General features: G+C 42.6%; 2 protein-coding genes across 6 annotated transcripts in view; both read left to right on the top strand.

The window, feature by feature from the left end:
• The window catches only part of LOC123024517 (di-N-acetylchitobiase-like), a 16,530-nt gene extending 7,754 nt beyond the window's left edge, over positions 1-8,776 (top strand). Inside the window, exons 5-8 of one of the 2 annotated variants that reach the window (XM_044432301.1) lie at positions 3,852-3,949; positions 4,073-4,234; positions 4,796-4,998; positions 8,639-8,776. In XM_044432301.1, the coding sequence (XP_044288236.1) occupies positions 3,852-3,949; positions 4,073-4,234; positions 4,796-4,984 (449 nt within the window). In that variant the 3' untranslated portion in view covers positions 4,985-4,998; positions 8,639-8,776. Of the gene's footprint in view, positions 1-3,851; positions 3,950-4,072; positions 4,235-4,795; positions 6,085-8,638 lie in introns of those variants that run through there. The other variant, XM_044432300.1, reaches the window with a different exon arrangement.
• On the top strand, positions 7,719-21,245 carry LOC123024518 (di-N-acetylchitobiase-like). Of its 4 annotated transcripts, none has more exons than XM_044432303.1 (6): positions 7,719-8,238; positions 12,047-12,255; positions 14,829-15,000; positions 15,485-15,579; positions 16,265-16,426; positions 19,845-21,245. In XM_044432303.1, the coding sequence occupies exons 2-6, from the start codon at positions 12,133-12,135 to the stop codon at positions 20,031-20,033; spliced, it is 741 nt and encodes a 246-aa protein (XP_044288238.1). In that variant the 5' UTR covers positions 7,719-8,238; positions 12,047-12,132; the 3' UTR covers positions 20,034-21,245. The 4 variants fall into 4 exon arrangements, with proteins under 4 accessions (XP_044288238.1, XP_044288240.1, XP_044288237.1 ...); XM_044432305.1 differs by having other exon boundaries at positions 7,737-7,837; XM_044432302.1 differs by lacking the exon at positions 7,719-8,238 and adding an exon at positions 8,649-8,777.

The following is a 21,245-nucleotide window of genomic DNA, read 5'->3' as shown; positions in this document are numbered from 1 at the left end:
CCTTGCACTTAACCACATTGAACGCCATTCTGTTGTCTCCTGCCCACTTCCATAGTCTGTCCAGATCCTTTTGGATCTGGAGTACCTGCTCCTCAGTTGTGGCCACTGCTCCAGTTTTAGTGTTGTCTGCGAATTTGATCAGCAGACTGTTCACCCCTTCTTCCATGTCAGGCCTTGCTGAAATCCAGGTATAGCACATCCACTGCATTCCCTCCATCTAGCCATCTCGAAACCTTGTCATAGAATTCCACAAGGTTTGTCTGGCAGGACCTGTTTTTGCGGAAGCCGTGTCGTGTGGCTGTCAGCCTCCCTTCCCTATCTAGCATCACTAGATCTCTCTCTATTATGAGCCTTTCCATTGTTTTTCCTACAATGGACATAAGGCTAACCAGTCTATAATTCCCCATGTCACTTCTACTACCCTTTTTGAAAATTGGGACCACTGATGCCACCCTCCAGTCCTCTGGAACTTCACCCATTCTCCACAAGGCCTCAAAAATGGAGGCCAGCGGGCGTGAGAGAACCCCTGCGAACTCTCTAAGTACTCTTGGGTGTAACCTGCCAGGGCCTGGCGCCTTTGTAATGTCCAATGCCCTGAGGAGCCCCTCGACTTCAAGGTACTCTAATCTGTGCCCCTAAGTCCCCAGCCTCATCTAATCTCCTATGAAGATATCCCCGTCCTGCTTTGGGGAGAACACAGAGGCAAAATAGTCATTTAGCTTCTGTGCCTGTTCCCTCATATCAGTCACTGGATCTCCTTCCTCCTTATTTAGTGGTCCCACCACTTGACTCCCCTTCCTCTTCCTATTTACATGTGGAAAGAAGCCCTTTTTGTTGCTCTTGTTATTCTTGGCAAGTCTCAGCTCGTAATCAGCCTTAGCCTTGCAAAGAATCCTTCTGCAACAGGCCTCCTCCTCCCGGTATACCCTTTTGTCTGTTTGCCCCAGTACCCATTTCCTACGGAGGTTCCTCTTTCGTCTAATCCCTCTAACCACCTCCTTTCGCATCCATGGCGGCACTCTCCTCCGCCTCCCCACCTTACTGACTAGAGGTATCGTCAAGGCTTGTGCCTCCAAAACCTCCCTTTTGAGTGCTATCCACCCCTCCTCAACTCGCTTACCTTCCAGTAACCTATCCCAGGAGACTTTCCCCAGTCTGGCCTTCAGTTGGCCAAAGTTGGCCCTCTTGAAGTCCCAGCTTCTAGTGCTCGACCTGCTGCATGTCCCCATTCCCCTGATCTCATAGCAAAGGATGGAGTGATCACTCGCATCCAGAGCTCCCCTAATCTGTACATCATCTATCAGCTCCTCCCTATTGGTCAAAACCAAGTCAAGGATGTTTCCCCCTCTCGTCGCCTCTCGGACCCTCTGTGTGAAAAACCCTCCCTCTATAGCTTCTAGGAAGCGATGTGACCTGGCTGTCACTGCCGAGTGAGTCTCCCAACTAATATCCAGGAGATTGAAATCTCCCATAATTACTGTGTCCCTCCCCCAAGATATCCTTAGGATCTGGCCTGTCAGGACATCATCCAGGGTATCAAGGTGACCTGGAGGGCGATAACATACCCCCACTGTCAGGTCTCTTTCCCTGTCAAAACCCCTAAGTTTCACCCAGACTGCCTCTACCGAATCCCCACCTGTGCTGCATTCTATCTCACTGCATCCTACCCCTGCCCTGTTGTATAAAGCCACGCCCCCACCCCTCTTTCCCTTCCTGTCCTTTCTAAAAAGGTGATACCCTTCTATGTTCACATTCCAGACTTGCCCTTCATCCCACCAAGTTTCTGTGATTCCCACCAGGTCATACCTTCCTATTCCCAGGAGAGCTTCAAGCTCTTCCTGCTTATTACCCATGCTCCTAGCATTGGTGTACATGCACCTCAACTCCTTCCCACCGCTTCCTTTCCTTGGAGCTCCCAGCCTCCTCCTTCCTCCCATCCTCCCTGGTACCTGGCCCCTCTCTGTAGGAGTCCTGTCAGTCCCTGCAGTACTTCTAAAACCCTGCTCCCAGAGCCCTGGTCCTCTCCCCACACTTGTCCAGTGCAGACAAGTTTCTGGGGGGACTGAACCCGCCCCCCCCCGGCTCAGTTTAAAGTCTTCCAGATGAAGCTCGCTAGAGCATCTCCAAAGGACCTTTTCCCCATCCTCGTGAGGTGTAACCCGTCCCTTGCCAGAAGTCCATTGGCAAGAAAACGAGTGCCGTGGTCGAGGAACCCGAAGCGTTCCTTCTGGCACCACACCCTAAGCCAGTCGTTCACCTCGGAGGCCCTCCTGTCCCTTTCTGGCCCAAATCCCTGAACCGGTAAGATTAATGAGAAGGCCACTTGGGCCTTTAACTCCCTGAGTTTCTTCCCCAAGGCATTGAAGTCCCTGGTGATCCTGACCACACCCTGCCTGGCCATGTCGTTTGTGCCCACATGGATCACAAGGAGCGACTGGTGACCCCCGGAGCGAACAAGATGCTCCACTCTGTCCTTCACATGCTGGATGCGTGTGCCCGGCAGGCAGCAAACCTCCCTTGTCTCCAGGTTGGGGCGGCACACCGCCGGCTCAGTGCCCCTCAGCAGGGAGTCCCCGCCGCCGTGTCTTCCTGGTGGTGGTGGGCAGCTGTGCCCTGGTCCTCACCTCTCCTGCAGCAGCCCCCTTGCCACCTGACACCCCAGGCTGGGGGTCCTGCTGGTCCCCCGAGGCCTCATCAGCACCAGCCTCCCCAAGTGGAGAGAACTTGTTTCCCAGCTCCAGATTGGTGCCAGGAGAAGGAGGAGGCCGTGCTGGCCTCCTCCTCCTGTGGGTGACATACCTCCATGTCTCCGCAGCTGCTTCTCCCGTGGCCTCTCCCTCAACCCTCTGTCCAGAGGGGGGCTGCTCCTGGGGGGCCTGGAGAGCTCTCTCGGCCCTCAGGCACCTCACCTCCTCCTCTAGCAGGGTCACCAGCTTGCACTGAGGGCAAGTGTAACCCTGCCTCTCCTGGGGGAGAAGGGCGAACATGTCGCAGCAGACAGCAACACCCGTGACTCCCACCAAGGCCATCTCCTGGTCTGCCACTGGGATCCCTTCCGAGACCTTACCTTGGTCCCCTGTCTTGTTAGCTCTGTAGTTCCTCTCACTCGCCCAGTTCTCCCAGACAAAAACCCACTCGCGCGCACACACAAGGATAAAATAAACTTAAATTTATAAAATAAACTTAAATTTAAATTGGAGGGAAAACAAAGCAAAGCAAAGCACAGCACCAAAACAAACAAACAAACAAACAAACGAACAAGCAAAGCAAAGCAAAAGCAAAAGCAAAAGCAAAAGCAAAAGCAAAAGCAAAAGCAAAAGCAAAAAACAAAACAAAAAAACAACCCCTCTGCATCCCAGGGAAGGGAGTCCCTGGACAGCCCGGGCCGCAGCCAAGGGATGACGCCTTATCAGTCCCTCAGGCTGGTGGCCCCGCCCCCTGCTTCCTCCTGGCCCCTCTAGCCCCTCTGGCCCCGCCCCCTTCCTCTCCGCTGTTCCTGGCCCTCTGCTCCCCTGCCCAGCTCCTCCCTTGCCTTTGCCAGTCCCCTGGCCACTCAGCCCTCTCTCCCAGCCTGTGCCTCTGCTGCTCTGCCAAGAGGCCAGAGCCAAAAGGAAACATGAAGAGGATTGCACTTAAATCACTAAAAAAATAAAGAACAAGATCCTGTTCTACAAAGAGGCAATTGCCCATAGAAGATCCATGTAGACATAGTTGTATCTTGTATGTCTACCTCAATCGCCTCCAGCTTGCTGATGTTACAAGTGTAGCAGCAGAAATGTAAAAATAAATAAGAACAAAAAGCACATGGGTAAATGTTTAAACTTAGGTTTACATTTAATTTTTTAAATTAGGCTATGACAATTATATTCGCTTGGGAATCAATCCAAAGAAACTGGTGATGGGTGTTCCATGGTATGGCTATGATTATACCTGTCTAGACTTATCTAAGGTAAGAAAAAGACAGCAATTTTAACTACTTTTTTACTCACTTTATTCTTGTGGGCATTGTTTTTATAATGATCCCTTCTTAAGCCTTTAATATATATTTGTAACATGAACTGCCTTTCTTCAGGACCATGTTTGTTCCATTTCAAAAACCCCTTTCAGAGGGGCTCCTTGCAGTGATGCAGCAGGACGTCAAGTTCCTTATAAGAAAATAATGAATCAGGAAAATAGTTCTCTTTCTGGGATCCTATGGGATGAAGAACAGAAAGCCCCATTTCTGGAATACAAAGTAAGCTGTTATCAAGATTACTTTCTAGAGGTTATTTATGCATTTATTTATACAAATACAACACCAAAAAAGAAAGTAGCCTTGTCAATCCATTAGGAAAAAATATTGAAAAGTTGCAATTAATTGGGGCCAATGGCACAAAGTCAAAGTTATACAGGCATATTTGGCCTAGCCTCAATTGATGGAAAATAGATTATAGGTGCATCCAGGGATAAAGTCCCTGTAATCCATTCTTCCTTCCCTCCCAATGCCCCAAATAATTCCGCCTCATACATGCTTGGCTAACACAATATGAAACTCAGCTTATCCTCATGTTCTTCTATCCATATGTGCTAAATAACTGAGACAACAAATAAACCAAACAAAATAGTAATAAAAATCTTTAGATATCATTATTTCATAAAAACACATTTGTCTATTGACTGATATATGTTTTCAGTGCAGCCCTCATCTGTGAAGTTCCAGGGGTTTTTCCTAGGTACACGGAACACCTAAACTGTAGGATTTGTTTGGAAAGAATATGGAAAGCATGTCACTATATTCTCTTTGTTTCACTTGCAGGATTCACATGGTGCATTTCATCAAGTATGGTTTGATGATCCAAGGAGTATCTCTCTGAAGGCAGCTTATGCAAAAGATCGTGCCTTAAGGGGTGTGGGTATGTGGAATGCAGATTGCCTTGACTATTCTGGCAGCTCTGTAGCACAAGAGCAAACCCAGGCCATGTGGGAGGCCTTGAAACCAAACTGATTTCAGGAGAACATGTAACTTTTCAACTTTTTTTCTATTATGTAGTCTTTAAGTTACAGTTTTGATTTCCCATTTAATACATTTGTGTCACCAAATAGAAATGATGTTATATATCTTAACATATATCTCTTTCCATCTCCTTAATAGATCTGCCATTTAGTATCAAAAACTATAGACCTGGAGAGTTAAGAGCATGCCCACCAAGAATTCGTAGATTCAGGAGAACTGGGAGTGATAGTGATTAAATGTATAACCTCCCTTCTTGTGCAGATAACTATCCTTCTCCCGCCATCATACATCACAGCAATGATAATCCACTGCCCTGTTCTTTGTACCTCCAAGAAACCAATACATAAGCTATCTCCAGCCCTCCCTAAGCTATGCAGACACAAAATATAATTCCAAATTCCACACCAATCCCCGGAGGTCATTTCTAGAACAAGAGCTTTCTCTAGTTCATGACAGAAATATATTACATTGCAAAAAATATTCACCAAGCTTTCTTTTCTTGCTGGTGCTGTACTCTGATCTGTGGAACAGGTGAACCCAATTCCATCACTATGAAAGAAATATTCCCTATGTGCACCAAAAAATGTGTGGAGCTCACTACCGGCATGGAGAGGAGCAGAGTGCTACATAGTAGCCATGGGGTGACCACCCCTGTTTTAACCACTGCCTGTTGTAATGGAAAGCCATTAGGGATTCCTCATTTCCCTGTCCAAGTGGGCAAAATCCCACCCCAGAATAAAATATAGGGGTGGAGGGTGGTGAAACATACAATTTAAAAGGGAGAAAAACAGGGTAAAATGGGGGAAGGGAGGGGGAAGAGAAGTTGGACAGCAGCAACAATATAGTCCACAGCAACCGAGAAACCCCAACTCCCGAGACAAGTGCTGCTTACAGATGCCAGGCATTGAATTTACTCCACCACTGAGCTATAGCCCATCTTCAAAGATTTTTACAACACACACACACAGAGTGTAATGTAAGCAGTCATGGTTTGACTGCTTTAACTTGCTTTCAACTTTACACTGAAGCTGTATACAATGGCATGGTTTTGAATAACAAATGCAGATGGATCAAGAATAATGTTGTCTCTCTAACGCCTTGCTTCCTGTCTGTTGTTCGCTGACAAATCTCCCCGTAAAGAAAATCCCTCCTCTTGCCAAATTTCTATCAACCTACAAAGCCTGAAACAGATATGGAAACACTGAGTGGCACTAGGGGAAGACTGCAGACCTGTGATGGATGCACAGTCCCTGGCTGCTTGCAGTTTCAATTATAAGCAGTGTTTCTTTTACTGCCGCAAGACAGGTCTGAATTCAGCTTGGGGAAACTAGGGGAGCAGTGATACTAAGTTTTACCTTTGCTACAAACCTGGCTTCCAACCTGTGCACACATAGGCTATTAAATGCCATGGGACTAATTTTCCAGTTTTTAAAGTTTGTCTTCTCCACATTGCAGGATAATGTAATGTATATTAGTACCCCATATTTTAATATTTTCTAACAGCTTATTTTAATATCCCATATTTTAAATGAGATATTTATTTTGCTGAAAATCCAGTCAGATACCATCTGAAAGTGACAGGCTGAGGGAAGCAAAGAGAGCCAGTGTGATGTAGTGGTTAAAAGCACAGGGCAGGGTCTCAGAGGAACTGGGTTCTAGGCCTGGGCTGGGCATGGAGCCAACTGCATAACTTTGGGCCAGTCACAGACTCTCAGGCCAACCTCCTTCACAGGGTTGTAGTAGGGATAAGCTTGAGAGCAGGAAGAAGAGTATGATGGAAGCTGCCTTGAGTTCTTTGTAAGAAAAACATAGGATATAACTCTAATAAACAGTTACATACCCTCTAACAACCTTACTGTTCTCAGTGAGGTAGGTTTACAGTAAGGTAGGCTACAGTGTTTTGGATCACGCATTAGCAGGGAACTATGCTAGGCTACTCTTTTGGCTTCAGTGGCTTCAGGATCTCCCCCCCCCCAATATGGGAATAATTGTAACCCCAAACTTCACTGCATTAAGTAACTTCACTGCTTCACCCCACTTCTTGTGTGTGATACTAACAGCAGAACATACATATCCCATGGTTGTCACAGTCTGTCCCTTGTGAACCCACCCAAAACTTTACCCAACCCCTGCAATGTGCGGTTCACACACTTTAAAAACAAAAGTTACTTAGGGAAGGTATGAACTCCTGACCTTGTCTCTAAGATGGGGAAGGCATGGGACACAGGTGCTTTGTCAACAGCTACACTGACAAGCCCTGGACTTCTCCATCGTTGTCAGTCCAACTCAACAGGTGAGGAGAAAATGGCCCGCAGAGGTCAGGAATGCCCTTTTAGCTGACGATGGAACGATCGGTCCCAACTGTAAAGTCTACACCGGTTGCATGGCGCCCGAGACAGAACGCTTTCCTTTCACTTCCCATAGGCTGACAGCGGGGGACGGGAGGGGGGGACGTACGATATGAATGCGACAAAGCGGCTGCTCTGAGGCCGGTGAGGACCTTCGATATGCACAGGCTGCTCGGCAGCGGCGCCGGAGCCTTCGTTCTCCTGTTGCTGAGCTTGGCCTCCAGCGCATGCCCATGTCACGAACCCGCGCTCTGCCGCCCCATCACGGCCAGCAGGGAATTCGAGGTGCGCAGGCGCAATGGCCCTTTACGGGAAGGCAAACAAACAAGCTTATTGAGAAGGGGATTGGTGGGGAAGGCACGTCCCTAGAGACGGTGGGCGTCTCGCGGCCGCTTGCCGTAATTTCGCGCTGATTTTTTTCCAGAGCTGAGCGAGAGCTGCACGTGCCTTATCAGTGCTGGGCTGTGTTAGGAGCTGCGTGGTTAAAAGCTACCCAGTAAGTAGACGGGTAGCCACGGAGGGTCTCCCCGCCGCTGCTTCTCTAGCACGGAAGAAGCTTCCACAGGAGCACAGGGCGCCGCGAACCACCGGTGCCTCGAACTCAGAACTGCCCACGCCGGCGGGCTTTAGCTCTCCAGCGTTGCTGTGAAGAGACTTCCCCGACCCCGCCTTGAGATAGCTGGGGTTGGACCAGGGGCCTCCGCGGGCGGAGCGCGTGCTTCATCGCTGAACTTCAGCCCCGTCGTTGCTGCATTTCTGCCGGTCGCAAAACCCTAGAGCGGGTGCGGTGGGGGTGCTGTTCTGGAAAAAGGCTAAAGCGCACCTCAGGGCTTCACCGTGTTAACGAGCTGATCCAACTTTTTATAACAAAGCACTAGACGAAAGGATATTTTAAATGTAAGTGCAGTTAAATGTCAGTGTAGAGGCAGAGTGATGACTCAAGATGGCAAAGGGGACATACTTTGGAATATTCTAGCACTAGGAAAACTACTCTGTGTAAACTGTCTTGATATTTTGTTTTTAATTGTTTTTAATTGACCCTATTAAAAACTTTAAATAAATAAACATAGTGAAAAGCATTTCACTATTTGTTACATGTAAATTTTACAAATTAAGAATACTTTAAACTTTGCATTTACTCATGTTTATTGCAGGATGTTCTGACTGACTGAAGGTTTGCCTGTCATATAAACCAAATTACCTAATTTAAATGAGGCTAGTACAAACATATCAAGATATAGCAGGAGCAATATTAAGAGAACAAGAGTGCCATTTTTTTGTTGTTGTGCCTTTGCAGGTCTTTGTATTTGATGTTGGTGGAAAGAACTGGAAGTCCTATGACTGGTCACAAATTACAACGGTGACATGTTTTGGAAAATATGACCCTGAGCTTATGTGCTATGCCCATTCAAAAGGATCTAGGGTAGTTTTACATGGTATGTTTCAATGAAAGGAATAAACTCTTTTTCATGCAGCCTGATTCTGGTTAAGTTTTACTTGAAAGTAAGACACACAAAGATAGGGACACTTTCATAAAGTGTGTCTAAAACTGCAACCTTAATAGTTAGGCAGGAATACTGTCATTGGTATTACAATTTAACTGGCGTGTATGAGAATAAGCTGTGCCACCAAATTGTAGCACCAGTCTCGGGTCAGTCTAGTTCTCTTGGCCATAAGGGGATGAGTAAACATTCATTCATTCAACTAACAACTTATATGCTGCCCCATCGCAAATAAGTTTGGCAATCTGTCTCTTGAAACTTGCAACCTTTAGAGGCATGTGCTCCAAAATATGTTGTATCCTCTTATCTATCCAAATTCTTTTATGCAGAAGACTCCTGTAGTTTCAGTAGAACTTCCCAGTAAGTCTTGAGAAGCAGCTATATAAACTTGGACTATCCCTCAGTTAAAGAAATCTTAGTGCATTCAGCTTGATTAGTCTCATAATTTTTCCAAACTTTGGATGGAAACTAATAATGCCCAGAGAGAGCGCACCTGTTTCGGGACAATGCACATACATCTCCTAGCAGGCATCATCTTGGGAAAGTCATTCTCACCTATGTTGCAGAAAATGGACAGGGCTGCTTTTATCCTTGCACCCTGCTGAGGAGATGTGTGCATATTCATATTAAAATAGCTTTAAAGTGTCTCATTCATGTTTAGATAGGAAAAAATCCTACAACTCTTGACATTCCTCAGCCAGTATCATTCTCTCTAAACATGCATAAGATTGAGCCTAAAATCTACTGAACAGTAAATCAGTAAACATTTTTTTAATTTTTTTAACATTTTGACTGATTACTCAATTAAATATTTTAATTCTATTAGTTGCTTAGGACACACATTGTAAACATATTTTAGGTGGTATTTCCCAGGAATGTTCATTCCACATTCTTCCCCTTGTGGAAATTCTCAGAGGAATATGGTAAAATACATTCTCTTCAATTCAGTAAGAGAGGTCTGTGCAGACAAATCCTGCACATGGACAGTTGGCCTTCCATATTAGTGGGTATTCATGGTGCAGAACCCCCATGAAAATGGAAAAACTGTGAATATTTCTAGCTCTGCCCCCAAACCTTATCTCTTTAGACTGTGCACTGGATTGTATATCGTAATGGATTGTACCCCCCTCCCCCATGTGACAAGAAAATTATCCCCAAACTATTACATTGCAAAAATTTTGTAAAAAGTTTCAGTGAGCTAAAGAACTGTGCTATGCACTTCAGTATGTTTAACAGTGTTAAGAGCTAAGGTTTTGGAGGCAAGACTTGAGATCTTCCTAGTTTTTTCACTTTCACAAGGGCCCTTTGTCCCTAATCCCCACAAATATTTTCTTTACATTTTTAGTCTATGCACATTGTCTGTGATTTTCTGCAGTGGGCCACACAATTTTAAAAAAATCCCCATAATTATTGATAACAAAATTGCAATTAATCAAAGCCATGAAAGTTAAACCCACAAAAGTTGAGGTTTGACGGTACATTTGGAGGCACATCTACAACCATATTAGAAATGGTCATAGCGAGCAGATTGGATGTAGATGCAGAATGTGCATCGCCATTTGGGGTTTCTTCTTGTGCTCGTCCGCACATGACTTTTGTAACAAGATAGTAATTTTGCTTGATTTCTAACTATTCTTAACATAGCCTATTTATTTGATTTATATCCCTCTTTTTAAGAACTCAGAGTGGCTTTTCATCATTCTCCTCCTGCTCTCAGTCTTATCCCTACAACAACAACCCTGTGAGGTAGGTTGGGCTGAGTCTGTGGTTGGTCCAAATTCACCCATCTGACTCCATGGCTAGAGGGTAGGGACTAGAACCCTCTGAAAAAAATCTAAGCACTATGGTTTATTTAAAAAAATCTGTGGGAGACCATTGAATCCAAATTATTATACATTGCATTTATATGCTGGCCTTCTTCCTCTTGTGAGGAACCCAGGGCAATATGCAGAACTCTAGTTTATCCTCAGAGGTACAGCCCCATGAGGTAGGTTGGGAAAAGAGGATATGCTTCCGAGCAAACATGTTCAGGATCAGCGTGATCTCAAAAATATTTATTTATTTATTCATTTATTTCATTCCACTTCTATGCTGCCCCATAACCCAAGGTTTCTCTGGGTGGCTTGCAAATGCTGAAAACAGCATATACAATTGGTAAAGTGGATAAAACAAATATAAACAAAATTAGTAAATTATTAAACCATCTCGCAAAATAAAATTACATAAAACTGTACACAACATGACAAAATACAACCAATAAATTAATGGCCAAAATTAAATGATAAAAATATAAGTTATAAATTAAATTAACCAAAAGCTTGTGTGAACAAAAATGTTTTTACCTGATGTCTAAAGGAAAGCATAGGTGACACCAGCCATACATCCCCGGAGAGTGAATTCCAGAGTCTGGGCACCGTTGCAGAAAATGCCCCCCTCCTAGCCCTTTCCCCTTTGATCTCACTGATGGAGGGGCATTCAGGGGAGGACTTTGGGGGAGGATGTAAGTGGGTGGATAGGAATATATGGAGAGAGGCACTCCCTCGGGTGGCCTGCTCCCAAGCCATTTAGGACTCTATATGTCAAAGACAGCACTTTGAATTGGGTCTGGACTGCAACAGGGAACCAGTGCAGCTGACAGAGGACCAGCATGATGTGTTCTCATCAGCTGGTCCTTGTAAGCAGCCGTACCACCCTGCTCTGTATTAGTTTTAGCATCTGGACCGTTTTCAAAGGTACCCCATGTAGAGCGCATTACAGCAATCCCTGTGGCAAGGCTCCACTCATCCAAGTAGAAATGTTGCTGAAAGGTCAGCTGAAGCTGAAGAAAAGTGCTCCTGGCCACTGAGCCCACCTGGGTGACCAGGAAGAGCTTGGAGTTCAGGAGCACTCCTAAGTTAAGCCCCTTATCCTTTAGGGAGAGTGCAACCCCATCCAGGATAGGTTGAAAATTTCCTAGTTGGAGGGCAGGCGTGCCCACCAACAGCCCCTCTGTCTTGTATGGATTCAGCTTCAGTTTATTGACCTTCACCCAACCCATTACTGAAATCAGGCACCAGTCCAGGACAGCTACCACCTCACCTGGGTCTGATGAAAAGGTGAGGTAGAGCTGGGTATCATCAACATACTGGCGACACGTCAGCCCACACCTCTGAATGACCTCACCCAGTAGTATGGGGATAATTAATTCCTCAATTATTTTTTAGGAGATGTATCCTTGAAGAAAATCGTTGACCCTGCATACCGAGCAGCCTGGATAAAGGAAAAGTTGGACCTGGCCAAGAAGCAGTATATGGATGGAATAAATATGGATATTGAACAAGGGGTTAAAAAGGCTTCCGCCAAATATTACGCATTAACAGCCCTGGTTAAAGAAACAACTGAAAAATTCCACAAAGAAATTCCAGGATCACAGGTAAAAATAAAGCAAATACTTCTCTCACAAATGCTAGTTCATTTCTGTATTAGCAAATTTCACCCCCCTCACAAACCCCCAGTGCATGAGATTAAAAGCTCCTTGTGATACCATTTACAGTTGTGATCACAAATTTCTTATAATTTTATTCATACTACATTGGTGAGTCTATCAAAAAACAATATAAAAGTTAAATAAATAAATAATCACTCTGGGATTGCAGTCATCAAAGTAGATCAAAAGTTATGCAGGCATGCCCTAAGGTAAACAAGCTGCTGTTGGCATGTGTGTTGGTTTAATTGTGTTATACTTTAGTGTAATTTTCTGATATCTAGAACACTATTGTGGCTTTTTACCAACACACACACACACACACACTCAGAAACATGTAATAATTCAGTTACCCAGGGGTAGATCCTTCTCTGTAGTGATGCACAAATTATAGAATTTCCTCCTTTAAAAACTTTGTCTGGCACTATTTATGTTATGTTCGGGTGCATAGCAAAGTCCTGTCTTGTCCTAATGGTTTTAATGGGAATGAAGGTCCTTTTATTGGTTGCAAACCTGTAAACTAGGGATGGCCAAACCGTGGCTCGGGAGTGGCAGGCGGCTTTTTGAGTTTATTCCGCAGTTCGCTGCTGCTGTTAGTGCCCGTGGGCACCCATTTGCCACCCACTGCTTGCCACCACCACCCACGGGCATCCTTTTGTGGCTCACAAACATTTACCGTGTGTGACTCTTCTGTTGAGCAGTTCTGGCCACCCCGTCACATACACTTTCCTTGCAGTAAGCCCCATTAAAGGTAATGAGATTTATATAGGAGTAGATGTGCCTAAGATTGCACTTGCTTCTCTCTTTATGATTCTATTCTGAATACTTTGACATTGCCGTTTATTTAATATTGACTGTATGTACCATATTTTGAGAGTGTTCACACTGAAAGGTAAAGTATAAAATCTATAAAGAAAAAGTTAGGCCTGAATAGCCTTCCAGAGATACTATTTTATTTCCAGTGTGAGTCTGCTTTCTTAGGATGGTTTGGTGCTCATCTGGCAATTAATGGAGATTGCAGCTACACATATTCAGCACTGAACAACTAGTTCTTATAAATAGTTTAAAAAAGTAAAGGTGGGAAGTCATTGTTAAAAACAAAACAGAATACTAAAAATACTGCATTGCATCTTGCCAGGTAGTTGACAACTCCGTTAAAGTCCTGCTGGCATCAAATGGCTGATGATACAGTGTGGTGCCCTGGTTAAAGGTGTGGGACTGGGACTCAGGAGATCTGGGTTCTAGTCCCCACTCAGCCATGGAGCCAACTGGGTGACTTTGGAGCACTGAGACTCTCAGCCCGACCTACCTCACAGGGTTGTTGTTGTTGTTGTTGTGAAAATAAGATTAGGAGGAGGAGGAGAATTATGCAAGTTGCTTTGAGTTCTTTGAAGGAAAAAAAGGGTTATAATGTAGTAATCTATCGAGATTTTTGGAGCTCCAGATGGGTTACCATACCTGACTGGTGAGCTGCAACTGAATTAGTGGGATGGGTTGTTGCTTGGTGGTAAAACACGCTTAACATGCATGAAGTTTCAGGTTCAGCAGCATCTCCAGGTAGGGCTGGAAGAACTTTTGCCTCACATCCTGGAGGATTGCTGCCAGTTAGTGTCAGCAGTACTGGTCTGGATAGATGCATGGTCTCAGGCACGATGGCTTGTGCAGGCCTATCCTTAGATGTGCTTTCCTCATTTTCAAGGAAAGTGCTGCACATAGTGTTTAACTCAAAGCATTTCGTTGTATAGTATGCTGACAATTATGCGTAGATTATTTTGCATTCATATTCTCACAGATTAACATTTTGCTGCTGTACAGATTGAAGTACAGTGTTTTAAAAGAAATTCGCAGTCATAGGCATCATCAAAATTGTAAACTGTCATTCTGTTTTCTGAAATACCTGAAGTGTGAAACTGCCGCTTTTTTTTTTTTTTGCAAAGCCTATACCTTAATTCTCAGAAAATAGAATCTGTGAAAACAAACAACTTAATGACAACTGACTAACCAACCAACCTCTTTAAACTGTCAGTTAAGTCATAACCATTTCTGAAATAATTGTTTCATTCTTTAGATATCTCTGTTAGTACTCTGTCAGATTGTTTCCTGGTCTCTTGTATAAACCTGTATGAAGGATGCTGTTCATAACAAAAATGCATACAGCTAGACTGGAAAGACACAAATATAGATTATTGGTGCAGAAATGGTTATTCAAATTCTGGGAGATTAAAGTGAAAATAACAGTATGCTGCAGTGCTATGCTTAATTGAATCTAAGAGAATATATGTGTGAGCAAACATGCATTCAGAAGAAATGGCATGCCTTTATGTTGGGGAAAAACAGGTGTGAATAGTTTTGATAATGCTTTACCTGAGGTATAACTTTGTTTAACTTATACTTTTTATTGGTTAAATATTTTGTGTACATTGAAATTTTGTATAGTTACTATAATACTAATAAACAGTGTTTATACAGAGAATGTCCTTTTCAAAGTGAATGAGAGACATCTGTTCCTCATTCTCCTGCAGGTAACTTTTGATGTAGCTTGGTCTCCAAGATGCATAAACAACAGATGTTACAACTATAGTGGGATCGCTGATTCCTGTGATTTTATGTTTGTGATGTCTTATGATGAGTGGCCTCAGATGTGGAAAAAGTGCATAGTAGGAGCCAATGCTCCATATGACCAGACCTTATCTGGTAAGAGCTTAACTTCAGTGTTGAACTGAAAAAAATGATTGGTTGACCCACCTGTACTGGGTGTTGCAATCCCAGAGTTCTTCATTGGGAAAAATTAGAAAAACTATGGAACTTTGCATGAATGTGCATCTTTTACTGTGCTTGCAGCTTGCAGATGGAATACATTAAAGCCATATATGCCAAATGCCAAGGCACCATGGTTAGCTGATGTAGTAGGTATATTGACCATATACGCTGTAATCATCTTAAAATCTAGTATGTTCTCCTTTAGGATGTCTTCTTAAGTAAGACAGAACATCAGTCTCTTGGAAAACTTAAAATAATGCTCTTCTACAAAGAGACAGCAGTATATGAAAGACTAGTATAGTTGTATCTTGAATGTCTCCAACAATGGCTTTTGCTATGTTGATATTACAAATCAGATGCAGGCAAGGAACTAAGAATAAAATGCATGCAGGATTTTAATCTTTTTATATTAAATTAGGATATGACAAGTACATTCGCATGGGCATTAATCCAAAGAAGCTTGTGATGGGTGTACCATGGTATGGCTATGATTATACCTGTCTAGACTTGACGGTAAGAAAAAATAGTTCATTTTTAACTGTATTTTTGCTCAGTATGATCATAGGCTTTATTTTTCTGGGCATGCATTCACACTGATGCTTTAATTCAGATGTGTTAATAGTCTGTGCAATCTGTTTTAATTTTATTCCTTCTGTAGCCCAGCCCATAGGAAAGAGCTTTCAATCTATACCTTTTGCCTAATTAGAAATCTTTAATTGCCCTTCTCTCTCTATAAGTTAAAGTAGTATGAAGATATTTGAAGACCTTTCTTAGTCCTAATCAGTGAGACTTTTAGCAGGTGCATCCTAGATTCTGTGCTTTCTCTACTAGTGGAAGAAAGGAGAGGAGTTATTTAAGAGAGAGGGACTCCAGCATGGGAAATTGTTGAATAATTTTGTTTTTACTGAAAAAGCTGTTTGGTAGTAATGTGCATCTAACGTGAACATTTTCAAAGGCACTTGCTTGTAACCTAAGTGTGGTTAGGTATTAGTATTCAGTGGAACTCTGAGAATGGAATTATTCATTTGTGTGGCAATAAAAGTATTGAATTTTGGAAATAGGTACCTTTAGTTTTAAAGCCTAGAACTTGTTAGCAGCACGTAGCATGTTAACAGGATATTAAATGGGATCATGAACCCTTTATGAGTAAGTTAATAATAATAATTTATTTACATAATATTGATTTATATTCCTTCAGGCTCATGTTTGCTCGTTTGCAAAATTTCCTTTCCAAATGCTGCTGTGCAGTTCTGCAGTAAGATCTCAAGTCCCTTACAAAACCATAATGAATCAAGGAAATAGTTCCCTTTCTGGAATCCTGTGGAATAAAGCACAAAAAGCTCCATATCTTGAATACAAGGTGAGTTGTTATAAAGATTACCATATATTTACTTTCAAAATATTATGCCTTTATCATACTATAAAACAAAGGGTTGTATAAAGAAGTACATCATTTACAGTATAATCCATTCTTCTGCAAGTTCATCATTGTGCATTTTTAGTTACACTACATTGTTATTTCCATCACAGTCTTTCACTTTTCAAAATATACTGAAGAAGTGAGAAGATAATAGCCAGTCCAGGTGTTGTGCCTTACCTGGAGGAGGATTCCTCAGATGGAGAAAGCTAGTGCAGTGGACCCCAGCCACAGGCTTCAGGTGACTACCCTCCGCTAGAGGAGGAGCCAGGACCCTCTTGGGCAGTCCCTGAGGTTCCCCAAGATCAGGAGCCAGAGGCAGAGGGTATTCACTCCTTGATAAGGAGGAGGAGTGCATGGCTTTAACAGAAGCCCAAACAGGCTGAATGGGGAGTTTTTCATGAAAACTGTGCTGATTTCCAGCTGGCTATACATTAGATCAGATGGAGTTGCTCTTTGTGACAAACAGCAGAGATTGTTAAAGCTAATCAGTGTCTAGATTTCTGACCTGTTTACTGGACATTCTTTTGGACACCCCTGGCTGACTTGAAGCCTCGAATGCACACACAAACCATATGGCCCATTGAACTGCACTGATGATTCTTAGGAGGGCAACACAGAGACTGGGCATTTGTGGGCACAGGGCAGGACAGCAGGAAGAAAAAGGAGGGTATAGGAAAGTGGAAAAGGCTTGGGTATTTCCATAACCTTAAAGAAAACCACATCTTTGGGGGTAACCTATTTCCTTGTCATGATCTCAACTGTCCATTAAGCATTAATGTCTATTGTAGTCAGTTACATCAGCCCCTCCAATCAAGCCTGTTTAGTTACTCTCCAGTGACCCCATATTAGTTTTTTTTTTTAAAGCACCAGAAATCCCTGTGAGTTCAGACTTCCTGGGCATCAAAGTTAACCATGCTCCTTTCCGGATGAAGCTGTCAGTAGCTACTAGCCTTGCCAATTCTGTGCTACCTCCTTTAGCAGAGCTGAAAAGCCTGCATCCACCAGTAGCTGAGCAGCTTGAGCAGGAGGAGGTCTGGTACCCATACCATTTGAGGAAGTTCTTATGTTATCCTGTCAAAAAGCACAAAATTGTACCATGTTTCCCTGAAAATAAGACCCAACTGGAAAATAAACTCTAGCATGATTTTTCAGGATGCTTGTAATATAAGCTCTACCCCAAAAATAAGCCCCAGTTAAGATTGTCAGCCAGACAGACAGGGAAACATGGTAGTACGTCTATTGCAACACACGATATATGTACTGAATTATAAAATAATAATATTAATATATAGCTATAAATAAATAAATAAATAAATAATATTATTGACATTAATACTTAAATTATAATACACATTATAATTAAGTATTTGTAAATACCGAAGAGGGTACCTTTGGATGAGAGGTAAATGCCTATGTAAACAGAGAGATGCGAGACTTACTGCCAAATGACCAATCAGAGTATAGACACAACGCACGAATAACATCAATAAATCGTGTGTTGTAACGGACATACTTAATGCATGGATGCAAAATGCAAGATGGGTGCAAAAAAAAAGAGCTATTCCGTTGAGTACAAGAAAGGAATCATGGAGGTCTCTTGGGGCAAGAATCTTAGGGCTTTCGTAAGAAAAAAAATAAGACATCACCTGAAAATAAGCCCTACTGCAGTGATGGCGAACCTTTTAGAGACCATGTCCAAACTGCAACCCAAAACCCACTTACTCATCGCAAAGTGCCAACACTGCAATAAAACCTGAAAACTGAGGTTTTAGTTTAGAAAAAACAACTCACAACCAGTCCAAGCAAATATATCCTTGGCAGCACACTGACTGGCCATTAGTTAAGGCTAATGAGTCGTGGCTTGTGATGGCATTGCCTGGCGCTGCTACTCCTTTCCGAGCATGCACTTGGCCCCTATGTGTGCTGTTATCCGATGCTCGGCTGCTGGAGCAATGCTGGGGCGATTTGGGTCTCATGCCAACAGAGAGGGTTCTGCGTGCCCGCTGTGGCACGCATGCCATAGGTTCACCACCACTGCCCTAGTGCAACTTTTGGAGCAAAAATTAATATAAGACCTGGTCTTATTTTTGTGGAAACATGGTATTGACTAAAGAATGTTTTCAGATTATTAGGTAACTGATTGCAGGCTTAACTGACATACAAAAATATTAATCAGTAAAAGAGTTGATTTGCCTGAAGTTTAGTTTTCTTCTCCCTGGACTACTTACATAACCACCATGTAACTATTATTTAAAGGCCATCAAGTTTTTATTATGCAATATTGTGAATTTGTTGTCCATTATTCCAATTTCGTGGAGGGTTAATCAAGGCTAAGATGAAGTGACTAAATGCGGTATCTCTAATGCATTGGCAAAACTCTATTAATCAAGCTCACCAGGTGACTTTGAGTTAACCACTCTTGGTTAGCCTGACCTATCTCACAGGGCTGTTGTGAGGATAAAAATGTTTATATGAACTTGTGCAAAATATGGAAATTGTTTGAGGAAGGATGCATGAAAAGTGATCTCCCATAACTGCAGCAACAGGATTTCATAGACAAAATTGTATGACTTCCTTACTTCAAATTTCAGAAAAGCACAATCAGATAATCACAGTGCATACTTTTGCTGCTAGTGCATACTTTCTATGCAATGTGAAGGTTTCAAAGCTATGAGATTTATTTGGAATGTACATGAAAAGCATGTTAGATAGAGGAAAACTTTATTGCGGTCAAAGGCCAGCTCCATTCAGTAAATTAATAGATTTTTTAAAAGAATAAGATACATTGAAGGTTATCTGTGATTAACCCCCAGTTGGATTACTAAATCCTTTGACACAATATATTACTACCATAGTTCATATCAGTCATCTTAAGTCGGTAGACTTTGTCTTTTGTCCAACTAGATAGAACCACTCTCCCTCAGGATCTGTCTTTGGACACCCATAGCAGCTGCCAAGAATTTAGCGACACTGTATGTTATCATTGGATTAGTGTCAGACAACAGTATATAGATATATTGTTGTTCCGTACGTCTTGGGAAGCGATTCATCAGTGGGGAGATGAGTGCAGTGCGAATGTCCCTGCAGAACGTGCGCCTCAGCAGGACGTGCTCTGTATTTCCGTCTGTTCCATCCCACGGGGGCAAAGGCGCTCTGACCAGCGGATCTTTATATCCTGGTCAGCATGTTAATGTTCTTTTTTCACTCTTTTTGGACTTTAGAGTTCTTTGTATCATATTTGTGTAAATACCAATACATTTCTTCCATGCAACTCTAATCCATGGATATTTTCCTTGGTACATTAAAATAAAAGAATACCCAAAAGCATGTTAATATGTTCTGTTTCACTCTTTTGTAGGATTCACATGGCACATATCATCAAGTGTGGTTTGATAATCCCAGGAGTATCTCTCTGAAAGCAGCCTATGTGAAAAAACACGGCTTAAGGGGTGTGGGTATGTGGAATGCAAATTGCCTTGACTATTCCGGCAGTGCTGTAGCACAAGAGCAAAGCCAGGCCATGTGGGAGGCCTTGAAACCAAAGTAGGCTGTAGTGTGGATTTAGGAATAGGACAGCTACATTTATTGTTTCTCTGTATGCTGTGCCCATAAAGTAAAGAAGTAACTTAATTTCTTTCTTATCATAAAGTCCAAAAAAACAAACCAAAATGTAGCAGAAATTTATCTCACACTTCTGTCATTACTGTGTTTTCCTGCAAGAGAAGATAAATACTATTGTCCAAATGAATTCTGTTTGTTATTTACTTATTTGAAAAGAGTGAAAATAAACCTGTACAAATCATCTTGATTTCCATTGAAGAAATATAGTATGTAAATGTAATTTACACAGGTGTAAATACATATTTTATCATTGCAGTTGAAGCTGATGACTTGACTTAAAAGTATGAAGATTATGAAAGCAGTATTTGGGGGTGTTCTGCTTGGTGTAAATACAAAATACCAAGATGCAGATAAGAAAATAACTGCCTGCACACAGTCCGAAGAACTGAAACTGTATTACTTGCATGGGGATTGAAGAAAAACTGTATAAGTGAACCAACTGTGGTTTCTATAGATTGGTTTGGTATGCCCAATTCAGTACATTAGGTATGCCGAACTGTGGCCATCATTTCTAAGGCCTTAACCACTAGAAATTGTAGAATGGAAAGTTCTGTTGCATTTCTGCCTTTTGAAAATCAAATCATTTGAAAGCTTTTGAGAAAAGTTCTCTGTATCCGTTTCTCACACTTTCTAAAACCGATGTCATATGTTCTTTTCCAAGTAGCATTTGAGCCATTAAAGTAGCAGAACAGGCTTCTCAGTGAGTTGAGTAAGGGTGCAGTCCTATGTTTCATGCACTCAGTGCATAGAAACCCATAAATCTGGAGGCTTCTATGCATTCTGTGCCCAAACAAGGAACCATGGGGGTAATTGTCACTGCTACTGTCCCTTACATTGGGTGTTTTCTCTAGACAGCCATTTTCAGTCTTTAGATTTAGTTCCCGGGACAGGAAGAGGCTGGGACACCAATTGAAAATGACCTGAGTCCATGCCCCAAGCCTCCTTCCTCTGTGTGTGAGTGTGTGTGTGTGTGTGGAGGGGAGGCGGGATCTGAATATCATGTGGCCTCCAAGATGATGTTGGGAGGCCACAGGATCATTCCTTAAAAGATTTTCATTACTATTATTTCAACTAAAATGAAATATCTGAACATCTGTTTTATAGTTTTATGCTATTAAAATAATTTTTGTATAAAATA

The sequence above is a fragment of the Varanus komodoensis genome, unplaced genomic scaffold (genome assembly GCF_004798865.1).
Source record: "Varanus komodoensis strain SLA01 unplaced genomic scaffold, ASM479886v1 scaffold24, whole genome shotgun sequence".
NCBI lineage: Eukaryota > Metazoa > Chordata > Lepidosauria > Squamata > Varanidae > Varanus > Varanus komodoensis.
The sequence above is the reverse complement of the archived record's forward strand: the minus strand, read 5'-3'. Positions and strand labels throughout refer to the sequence as shown.

What these genes read in the sequence shown, in the direction of transcription:
- LOC123024518 (XM_044432302.1), top strand. Translation starts at nt 8,735, where the DNA reads ATGTGCTATGCCCATTCAAAAGGATCTAGGGTAGTTTTACATG. An exon ending in AAGAAATTCCAGGATCACAG is followed by an intron (nt 12,256 to 14,828) that starts GTAAAAATAAAG and finishes ATTCTCCTGCAG; the next exon opens with GTAACTTTTGATGTAGCTTG. An exon ending in ATACCTGTCTAGACTTGACG is followed by an intron (nt 15,580 to 16,264) that starts GTAAGAAAAAAT and finishes ATATTCCTTCAG; the next exon opens with GCTCATGTTTGCTCGTTTGC.